The sequence below is a fragment of the Natator depressus genome, chromosome 1, assembly GCF_965152275.1.
Source record: "Natator depressus isolate rNatDep1 chromosome 1, rNatDep2.hap1, whole genome shotgun sequence".
NCBI classification, from domain to species: Eukaryota; Metazoa; Chordata; order Testudines; family Cheloniidae; genus Natator; species Natator depressus.
Window position 1 is genome coordinate 342,115,023 of NC_134234.1, and position 10,546 is coordinate 342,125,568.

General features: G+C 46.8%; 1 protein-coding gene across 1 annotated transcript; it reads left to right on the plus strand.

The window, feature by feature from the left end:
* The first annotated feature begins 700 nt into the window (after positions 1–700).
* Positions 701–9,970, plus strand: TSGA13 (testis specific 13). Its single transcript, XM_074953011.1, has 5 exons — positions 701–754; positions 1,387–1,593; positions 3,042–3,151; positions 6,510–6,622; positions 9,774–9,970. The coding sequence occupies exons 1-5, from the start codon at positions 701–703 to the stop codon at positions 9,968–9,970; spliced, it is 681 nt and encodes a 226-aa protein (XP_074809112.1).
* The last annotated feature ends 576 nt before the right edge of the window (positions 9,971–10,546 follow it).

The window sequence follows — 10,546 nt, forward strand, 5'->3', positions numbered from 1 at the left end:
CAACGTTTGTGGATAGAAGACAACCAAGGGGGAGACCAATGACTTAGTAGATGGACCAGATATAAATCAACCTCAGAGAGACCAATCTGGATGACAGTCTGGCATACAATCATAAATTTTGTAAGAAGGCTATAAAAGTCGCCAACTCCAGATAGGGAAGTAGAAAGAAGAAGGAGTCAAAAGGTGTAAGCTGTGATTATAAGCAATCTATTGACCTGTTGGTCTCTCCGTATCAATTTATAGCAATTGATTAATCATTTATTTAAACATCTAATTATTTATGACCCATGTATAACCTACTTATTAATGGAACCATAATATAAAGGGTAACCAAAGGTTTTCTTAAACAGAAGAAAAATGTATTGACCATTGGCAGTAATTTAGGTGGACATATTTACATTGCTAGCCTGGTCTGCTGAACATGTAGCCACAGAGGCTAGCATAGCCTACTGGTGAGTGTGTGTTACAGATCTCCCACTGTGCCTGATCCACAGAGGATATAAATCATTGCAACTAGCAGCTATAAAATATGGACTATAGCTCAAGCTGTAGTCGCTCATGTTTTCTGTATTGGAGTCCCTGTTAAAATCCACTATCTGTTGGCTGAGACATTGGCTATCATATTAGCACTGCTGGGAAAAGGGCTTTTGGGATCTAGATAATAAATATTATTTAATTTCATAGTTTGATTTAGAAGAACATGAGCAAGTTTTTTCTACAAAACGAGGAGCAGTATTGTTACCACCCCAAACTGGTAAGTGAACCACTTTGTAACCAACACTACTTTCTACGGGAGCATTAAAATTCAAGCACTACAAGCCTACTGCTGTGAGTCCTATTCCCCCTGGGCAAGCGTTGACATCATGAATATCATCATCACTGTTGGTACTAAGTGGCCTCTTTGTTGGCATTTTTAGCATAGGCTCCAAGTCCTGAGGGCTTATTTCATTGCTACTTCAGAGGTATTCCTTCAGCTGTAAGACAGGGTTTGGGCAATGGAGGTAGCTCACACTGCCACTGCCCATGATATTCCTCTTCTGTGGATATTTGTCTAACCTGCTCTTAAAAATCTCCAATTAGGGAATTCCACACCTCCCTCAGCAATTTGTTCCAATGCTTAACTGTAGTTCTGAGGTTCAAACCCTGCTGATCCCACCCCTGATGTGGATGTTATTATGGGTCATTACACAACCATAAGGAAGCAGTTAGTGGCTTCTTATGTGTGATGTTTGTATGTATTGCTATGGGTTCATTCTGTCCAGCAGAGGGAAGTGGGGAGCAATTTTTTCTGAAATGCCGTTTTCAGTGAGTTTAATAGCAATTATATCCTGGAATAAAATGGAGGTGGTACTTCTAACCCAGACATCCCACTTTACCCCTGTACAGGCAAAGTACTTTGTGCCGCTGACCGATGCTAAATTTCAAGACTATCTCAATGGCCGCAAGAGATACACCAAACTTATGTGCAGATCTTCAGAGTTCAATCAAGACAAGACAACACTGATCGTGACTAATAATCCCCTTCCTGACCTGAATTCCAGTCAAAGAAAGGACACCCCCATGAAGTTTTTCTGCAAAGAGCACTTAAGAAGGGTAAAACATTTCACTGCTAATTTTTAAACTGGGAAAGGACATGGCCCTTGTAATGCTGAGATTTACAGAGGTCCAGGGTTGCACCTTTTGAGTTATGAGGAAGTAATAATATCCAATGATTAGAGCAGAGGATGAGTAGTCAGGGCTCTTGGGATCTAGTCTTACCAATACCACTAATTCCCAATGTGACTTTGGGCAAGTCACTTAATCTAATGTGCCTCATTTTCTCCATCTGTAAAATAGAGATAATATTGATACGTAGCTAACCATATCTAGATACTTATATGGCTCCCATCACCACAGTATCTGAGTGCTTCCCAAAAGATAAGAAGTGGTATGACAACAATATCCCCCATAACTCTTTCCCTTCTCCACCTCTAGGAGGAAAAAGGTATACTGTGTGTGTATTTGCAAACACTCAGGTTCCAAGCATTTTTTCTCTCCCACCGTATCTATGCTTGTTTTTATTTGCTGTTCATGAATATTGGCATGACCAGGTTTTTGTTCATGTACAAGTCCTGCCTATTTGTTTGCATACAGTCTTCCAATCAGGGAGCAGAAACACCACCATGTGATGTAGGTGAGCAGTCAAATACCACAATAGCAAATAGTCTAAGTGACCAATTTGTGAACAAGACACAGGTTCAAATCTTTGTATGAACTGGTCATGGAGAGCAAGTGAATAAAACTGGTCATTTGTTTGGAGAGCATTGAGGCCCAGATCCTCAAAAGATACTTAGGTGCCTAACTCCTTTTGATTTCAATAGGCATTAAATGCCTAAATACCTTTGAGGACTGGGCCTGAGATCCTTGTGTGAAAGGCACAGCAAAGGTGCCAGAAATTATTAATTGAGCATGTGGTGTTAGACTGCAATGGGGACAAGGACTTGGAAGGAAATATCCTCAGTTTTGTCACGAGGATCACAATATTTGATGTTTTTCTTAATGCCCCAGCTCCTCAATTTGTACAATTACATGATAATCTCAACTTTCATATTTCAAAACATAAGTTTCAAGTCCTCATAGATGCAAATTAAAACCTTAGAAACATGCAGCAAGTGTATCCCATAGGCTCAGAAACCAGAAGTCAGATTAAAGAGAATTCGACATTTATTTATTTTTAAATCTCATGATTTCAAGTCAATCTCATGATTTTTGGCAGCCTGACTCATTATTTTTGAGGTTGTCGTTAGCAATACACTATCTTTGTCTTTATAACAATTCAGCCTCTTTTGCTCTCCACCAGTGCTCTCCATTCACTGTATTTCCTTTTACTTCCTCTGAGAGATTCCTGCTTACCCAAGCCTTCTCTTCCCTGGGTCATGACTTTCTTAAGTTCTCCTTGCTGACTGCAAAGTATTTGCCTTTCCTCTTACAGGCCAATTTTTATGACTCCCCTTGCAACCTACATGTAGGCAGATCTGATTTCTTTTCCATTTCTCCCAAAGGGGATCGATGCCAGGCGTCAGCTTCATTTACCCCCGCTGAAGACACAACAGCTGACTGAAGCAGGCACACATTTTGATGAGGGAAAGGTTGGGAAATCACTCCAGTTCAGGTGAAGTCAGTGCCCCATTTCTTTGCTCGCTGGTCCTTGTCAGTCCAGTGACATAGTGTCACATGTTGGGGTGCAATCCAGACTAGTGAGAGGTTGCCTCTCCACCAGCCCTGTTCCCCGATCTGCTTTAAAATGCTCTGCTGCTGTAGCTCTCTAGTCTGGATGCTCCCCACCAGAATACAAGCATGTGCTAAGTGTCTGAGACAAGCAGCCATGGTTCATTAATTTGGATCCCATCAGCCTGCTTATTACGCTATAGCCACACGCTGGTCTCTGCTTACTACTAGCCAAGTGAACCAGTGGCGTAGCCAGGTGGAAAAAACAGGGGGAGCGGAGATTAAAAAAGGCGCCACCCCCTGGTACTCACCCAGCGGCGCTCCGGGTCTTCAGCAGCACTTTGGTGTCGGGTCCTTCACTCGCTCTGGTCTTCGGCACTGAAGGACAGCCCCCCCCACCACTGCAATGCTGCTGAAGACCGGAGAGAGCACTGCCGAAGTACTGCTGAAGACCCGGAGCGCCGCCGGGTGAGTACCAGGGGATGGGGCCTTTTTTAATCTCCGCTCCCCCTGACCCACCACCGAAGACCCGGAGCACCGCCGGGTGAGTAAAAATTTAAAAGGCGCCAAAGAATTAAAAAGGCACCAGTTCTGCTCAGTGGGGGAGCAGCCGCTGCCCCGCTCCCCCCCAGCTACGCTACTGAAGTGAACCCTACACCCACCCACCTCCAGTCCTGAATTTCCCCAAATCCATCTACCCTGAAGTGTCCACACCTCTCCTCAACCACTAAGAGAAATAATACCGTTTGTTTGCTCCTTTAAGGAGACCATACCCAGCAGCTTGCCACATTAACTGGAGTTAACAATCACTTCAATTCAAACACAGTACTGGGTTGGGGGGGGTTAGATTAAAATAAATTTATTAATGACAGGACATAGGTTGAATGATGCCAAATAAAAGAACTAAAAGTGAAAACCTGCATCTAATAATCTAAAACAATCTAGCAAGGTACGGTCTTTGTTTAAAATGGTTTTGCTCATCACTTACTCTTGGTCCACCGTGGCTGACTATCCTTCAGTCAGGACCTTCCACAGAAGTACGAGGTGCCGATTTCCCTTGTCGTCTTAAGTGAAAGAAAACTTAGAGGTTCACTGCCCCTCTCTTTATAGTCCAGTAAACCTTTGAAAAGCATCTCCTAAAGTTCATGAGACCCTGTTTCAAGAACCAGGAAGGCTTCCTCGGGGTGCAGTCTCCATCCCCCAGTGATAGCTAAATCATTACATCCTCCCCTTGTTAGCTTCATGGCTTTGTTTACCTTTTATGTAAATGTGCCTTCAATGTGTCTGCCTGATGCCCAGGCTGGTTAGCCAAGCAAATACACAATTCTTTATGATCTAGACATACTGACACCTAAACCACCTCATGAGCTTTAATGGTTCTATTTACTGCCTATGTAAATTGTAATTCCATTGTTACTGGTCACATGGCTTCATTTGTATTCAAGACCTGGACAGTCCTGTTTCTACTGTCTTCAAATACAGACTTTAAAACACAAAATCAGAGGACATCCATAACTCCATATGTAGCATAGTCACACATATCCCACAATGATATTATTGACCAGTGTGGTGTTAGTTTTCAAATGATACCTCACAAGGCACAGGTTGTACCAATATCATTGCAGTAGTGTGTAGGCTGTGAATACAGAGGTGCTTAGGGCCCAACATGGATCTTCTTAGACTGAAGAGTTACTTTATCTTCTTTGTTCCAGTGACTCATAGGTTGGAGGTGAGCCTGGCACAAGTAGCAAGACTATGAGCTGCCATGGGGGAGGGAGAAAAAGTTTTTTGAAGATGAAATCTGTGTATTAAATTTAATCACCAGTAAAAAATTATTTGCATGACTCAAGGTGGCCAAAGAGAACAATTCTGCACATTCTGCTTTGGCCCTGTTTTGTATGGTTTGTCATTATATCCAAGCTCTGCATTTTTATATCAGAGGGGCCTATAGGGTAACATCCAGTCCTTCACGCCCTGGGCTAGTGTAGTATTGTTTTCTACAGCACACATTCTGGTACTTACAATTTCTGTAGCACAAGGCCCTCCCCCAGATGGGTTGTCAACACGGATTCCAGTAGGGACCTTCAGCACCACAGGCACTTGAGCTAAAGGAATAACTCCATTCATAGGTGCCAACTCCGTGGTGCTCCAGGGCTGGAGCACCCACAGGGAAAAATTAGTGCAGAGCACCCACCGGCAACCAAGCTTCCCCCACCCCACGCCCCACCTCCTCCTCCTCCCTGAGTGCGTGCGTGCGTCCCAGCTCCTCCGCCTATCTCTCAGCGCTTCCTGCCTTGCCGCTGCTGGGAGGTGTTTGGCGGCATGCTGGGAGGGAGGGGGAGAAGCAGGGATGTGGCACACTCAGGGGAGGAGGCGGGGAAGAGGTGGGGCCAGGGCGGGGATTTGGGGAAGGAGTCAGAATAGGGGCATGGGGGGGGTGGAGTTGGGGTGGGGACTTTGGGGAAGGGGTTGGAATGGGGGCAAGGCAAGGGCGGGAGTGGGCGAGGCAGGGGTGGAGGGGGGGTCGAGCACCCACCGGCTGGAGCAGAAGTTGGTGCCTATGATTCCATTGGCTGGCAGCAGTAGTAGGCTGCTACCCCTTAATGCATTAAAGGAATTTTGCTTTGGGTTATGCTTCATCTTAGAGCAGCAGTCCCCAAAATTTGAGGATCGGGCCCCCTTTTACTCCTGTCCACGCCCCTCCCCGGAGCTGGCATTGGGGCCGCGGCTCAGGGGGAGGACACAGGCAGGGGTAACGGGGCCGAGGCTGGGGCTGCAGCTGGAGGTGGGTCTGGGGCCGGGAGTGGGACTGAGGCTGAAGGCAGGGATGTGAGTAGAGCCACAGCTGGGCTGTGGTGGGTGCCAGAAGCCAGGCATGTGGCCAGGTGCAGCTCGTCTCCTGGTCCTGCCCCCAGTCTGCACCCCAGGCTGGGAATAGAGCTGCAGCCAAGGTGCGGGCTGTTGCTGGGCCGGGAGCGGAGCCGCACTGACACTGGGGATGGGCCAGGTGCAGGACCAGCAGCTGGTGGAGCAGCTGGTGGCGGGATGGAAGCAGAGCTGGGGGCAGGGAAGGGCTGGGTGGCACTCCCTCCCCGCCTCAGTGAGGGCTGGCCCAGGCCCTGCCATGCCCCCCTCGAAGGTTTCTCCCCACCCCCTTAGGGGGCCACGCCCCACACTCAGTGGACCTCTGTCTTAAAGCAATATCATTTACTGAGCAATGCAGTGTTTGGGCTTGCTACAGAGATCTTCAAGCATAAATTGGTGCAGCCCTTCTGAGTAAGTTTTTCCATTCCAAACCGCAGGTTTTCCACAGACAATGATTTCAAGACTGAAGGACAGTTTTCCAAAAGCTATGCTGAGAGGCGATTGCTAAAGCTATACCCCCATCTCCACTTTCAAGCTTTCCCCAGACTAGGTAAGAAGTTACCACATGTGCCCCCACCCAGAATTGCTACTTGGCTTGTATTGAGCTTACTCACACAGACTGAGCATGCTCAGTAGCATCTGCTGAAGCCACTGTCCTCCCTCCCCTCCTCCTATTTATAGGTACGGGTCATGTCTCGGTGGGAGGAGAGGGAAGTATGATAGATGCCCCCACCACCCAACCCTCCTCTGTTAAAAAGAAGGAAGAGATTACTGAATCATTACAGTAGGGTGATGCACTTGGCTTCCACAGAAACACAACCAGAGCTGAGTAGCTGTGTACAGGATTTGCTCCTGGTGTTTACATTTTTCACAGGAGAAATTTATGGAGCTGATGTATCTAAGAGCTGCTCTTGTTCTGGGTTTGTCCACAGTCCAGAAAGTAAACTACTATGAGAAGAGCAACCCTTGTGCTATCTCAGCCCTCTAAATAGTTCCTCAGATATTTAAAAAGCCAATACAAAATGTCAGCACCAGTCCCAATGCCTGTGCATATGCCAGCCCACCAGTAAGCATGTTATACAGGCTCACTTTTCCCCTTCCATTCCTTAAATGTACTGTGTTTGATAAGCCGCATCTCTCTTCAGCCATGTGAGAAGTAGTCCAGTATATTATGTATTGCAGTAATGTCAATTTATTTGCAACATCAAGCTGATATGGCTGATTCCTCCTGAAGATACCACTTCCCTCCCAGATCAGTTGCCACTCCTCCAACCTTCAAATGGTACTGCTCCCCAGAGGTTTTCCTTCCTTACCTATATCAAATTACTGTCCAAGTCAGCGGATGGGGAAGTTTTGGGCCTTGTGGCCTCCCTTGGCAAGTAAGTAGGCCCCTTGTCTCCATGTCACACCCGCCCTCCTCTGATTCTCCCCTCCTCAAATCCCAAACCCCTTATCTCAAAGCTCCCACTAGGTACCATTTGATCTCCCCAAGCTCAGATCCCAACCTAAGTTCCTCAGAAGCACAAACCCATGCACCTAATAACCAGAACTCTTACCAAGAAAGGCCCCAAGGCCTACAACTTCCCCATCAACTGAAATACTGTCTAGGTGAAACATCAGCAGGGCTGTCTTCCTGACAATCCTCCTTCTCAAGACAGCTGACCAGCAGGAATCCCTCTGCTGACCAGGGGATCCTCTAGGAATATAAGCTTAATGGGTTTCCCCTCTCCCATGCCATGGTGGCAAGTTTTCAGAGGTCAGCAAATCAGTAGGATTCTCCTCTGTGTAGCAGTTGGTGTTTGGAGACTCACTAACAGGGTCCCATGCACTAGAGCAGTGTTTCCTCAACAACTGGTTTTTCGACCAGTGCTGGTCCCTGAGATCTCCCTGACGCAGTTTAGGGGGGCAACAAGCCAGTCCCTGGTATCAAAAAGGTTGAGAAACACTGCCCTAGAGCACTTTATGCCCTATTCCATCAGAGGATGAGGGAACACTGGGCAGTTCTTTGGGATTCTGCCCCAGCCTGAGAGGAGAGGTCAGTCACTAAAGGACTGAGTTACTCAAAGGGAGGAGATAGAGAGGCGTGATGATTTGAGGGTTCTGTCTGTACAACTTAGGACTTCTGGATGATATGAAGTTGTTACTAAGAAAATTGCTGTATCACGGAATACCTCTAGGTGAATGTGGAAACCACCTAGCAGGGCTGGCAGGGAAGTGTCATGTCTTTGTCAGACCAAGGACGATGGTGGAACTCAGTGACTGCCTTGTCAGGGTGCAGCACTGTGGGACAATGGGCTAGCTGGGGGTTTGGACAGTGGAAATAATAAAGAGCAGAATGAAGAGACACAGGTGCAGAGCAGTTTATAAAATAGTCTTGTGGGAGAAGACTCCTGGAGAGATACATAGGAAGTTCTGGGCAGGAAGAAGGAAGGTGCTGGAGTGGCCAAGGTCAGAGGTAGTGAGCTATGGGGAGAAGACATGTACTGGAGCTGAAGGACCCTGGGTGGCCCCCGACAGCTCAGACTCCCATCCCAAAGAATGCTCTGTAGTGGTGAGGAAACTGAGGCAGGGCAGGGTTTATTATTTTTGTATAGATCTCTGTATTTCTCATGCAATTAAAGAGCAATAGGGTTTTAGAACCCCCTGCAAAGCAGCTGTGTGTGTTAAGCATTAAACCTATCCCATGCCTCCTTGAAGTAACCCAGAGAGCTCACATCTTCAACTGGAGGTTTTTAAGAGGGGTCCAGAAAGCAGATCTGCGCCCTGAGAGGGTCCCCAGAGCTCTGAGGCCCTGGCAGTGCCTGGGCCCCATTTAGACTCTATGGGCTTAAAACACCTGGGGATTCAACAACTAGATCCCCTCTCAGCAGTCTGGTTAGTGATCAAGAGGGAGTGCTCTCCTGGAGCTGTGACAAGGAGCTGCACCCAGTGCCATGCTGCCAGGATCAACCCCTTCAGAGCCTTCACAGGGTAAGAACTGCTACAAGAGGTCACAGCATGATGTGCCAAGATCCTAAACAGAGAAGAAGGATGATCCAACTCTCAGACTAGTGCCCAAGCCACTGGGAGACCCGAGTTCAGTCCCTAGCAAATTACTTAGTTGCTCTGTGCCTCAATTCCCCATAGGTTGTGAGGATAAATACACTGAAGACTGAGAGGCACTCATACTTTTTTAATGGGGGTCATATAAGTACCTAAGATAGATGGAATAGTAGAAAAGAGACTTGAACACTCACTGGCAGCATGGGAACGTGGCCAAAAAGAGTTGTATGCTACTTCGATGCTAGCTCTGTGTGTTACCTAGCCTTGCCAAGTTCAACTCACCCACTCTGAATTTGTTTCTTTGAACCAAGGAAAGAACACCTTTGTTCCCACTGCCTTCCCCAGACAGCACAGTAGAAGGTGGGAAGTAGAGTTTGAACTTGGGCTGGTAAATGCTGATTAGAATTTTGCGAGGCTCGTATAAATGTATGTTCCCAAACATTATTGGTTGGTATATTTAAGCAACTCCGGTTAGTCTGTGTACAGCAAGCTCTTGACTCCTGTTGTAACCTACTCCCTCTGAGGTTTATCTGAGGGGAGGAGAAGAGGGATTAAAAAGGTATTTACCTTTGAATAATTTGGAGAAGAGAGGAGCCACTCTGTATATCAGCCTTTCCTGTGCTCTGTCTCCCTCTGAAACACCCTGTGCTTTGTTGTAGATACAGAGGATGTGCAATCCCTTCCAAGAAAGAATAGCAAGCCCACAAGAGAAACAAGCTGCCAGTGGGAACCATTAACTCTTTCCTCCCTTTTTGAGGCAAAGCCCACTGTCAATGCACCAGGGAAAAACAGCTTCCGGTGTGGGAGAGTCTCGCAGTGGGTAGTAAGCAGTTCTTTTGTAGATAGTTCCAAATAAAGCTTTCATTGCGTCACTGCTATTTGGATGAATGCCGCCATCAGACCACTAAACGTTCTGGAGCCCAAAAAGCTCAGCTGGCCCCTGCAAAGACACTTTTAACAGAGGTTGCATGATTTGGGGTTTACTGTGGAGAATGAGGCTGCAGTGAACATTTGGGGGACCAAGAACAAGGGTCGTTACAAAATATTAGTTGTTGGGCTATGAACATTGCCTTAGAAGGGGGCATGGTCAGCTCCATCTTTAGCGTTATGGCAGCAGTCAGCCAGTAGGATTACACTGAATTCTTTAGCCAAGTGAACTCCAGTGCCTGTCAGAGCTCCCAATAGCATCTCACATTCTTTATAAGAAAGAGCACCTACCCCCAGAGCACTTGTTCTGGTTCCAGTTTCATAAAATAGCGCTAGTCCTCCAAGGCTTTGCTTGTGGATGGGGAGAAGTACATCAAAAAGTAGCAACACTGGGAGTTAACACATTTCACCCTCATTTACAGAAGAAGAGATCTTTACATAAATACTTACATGGGGAACAAAAGTTTGAGTAGGGGGCAATCTAGCGGCCAAAGATAGAAAATCC

Bases quoted from the DNA above. Each gene is read 5' to 3' on its own strand.
- TSGA13 (XM_074953011.1), top strand. From the start codon at position 701: ATGAGCAAGTTTTTTCTACAAAACGAGGAGCAGTATTGTTACCACCCC. The intron at 755-1,386 runs GTAAGTGAACCA...ACCCCTGTACAG, and splicing joins ATTGTTACCACCCCAAACTG to GCAAAGTACTTTGTGCCGCT. The intron at 3,152-6,509 runs GTGAAGTCAGTG...TCCAAACCGCAG, and splicing joins GGGAAATCACTCCAGTTCAG to GTTTTCCACAGACAATGATT.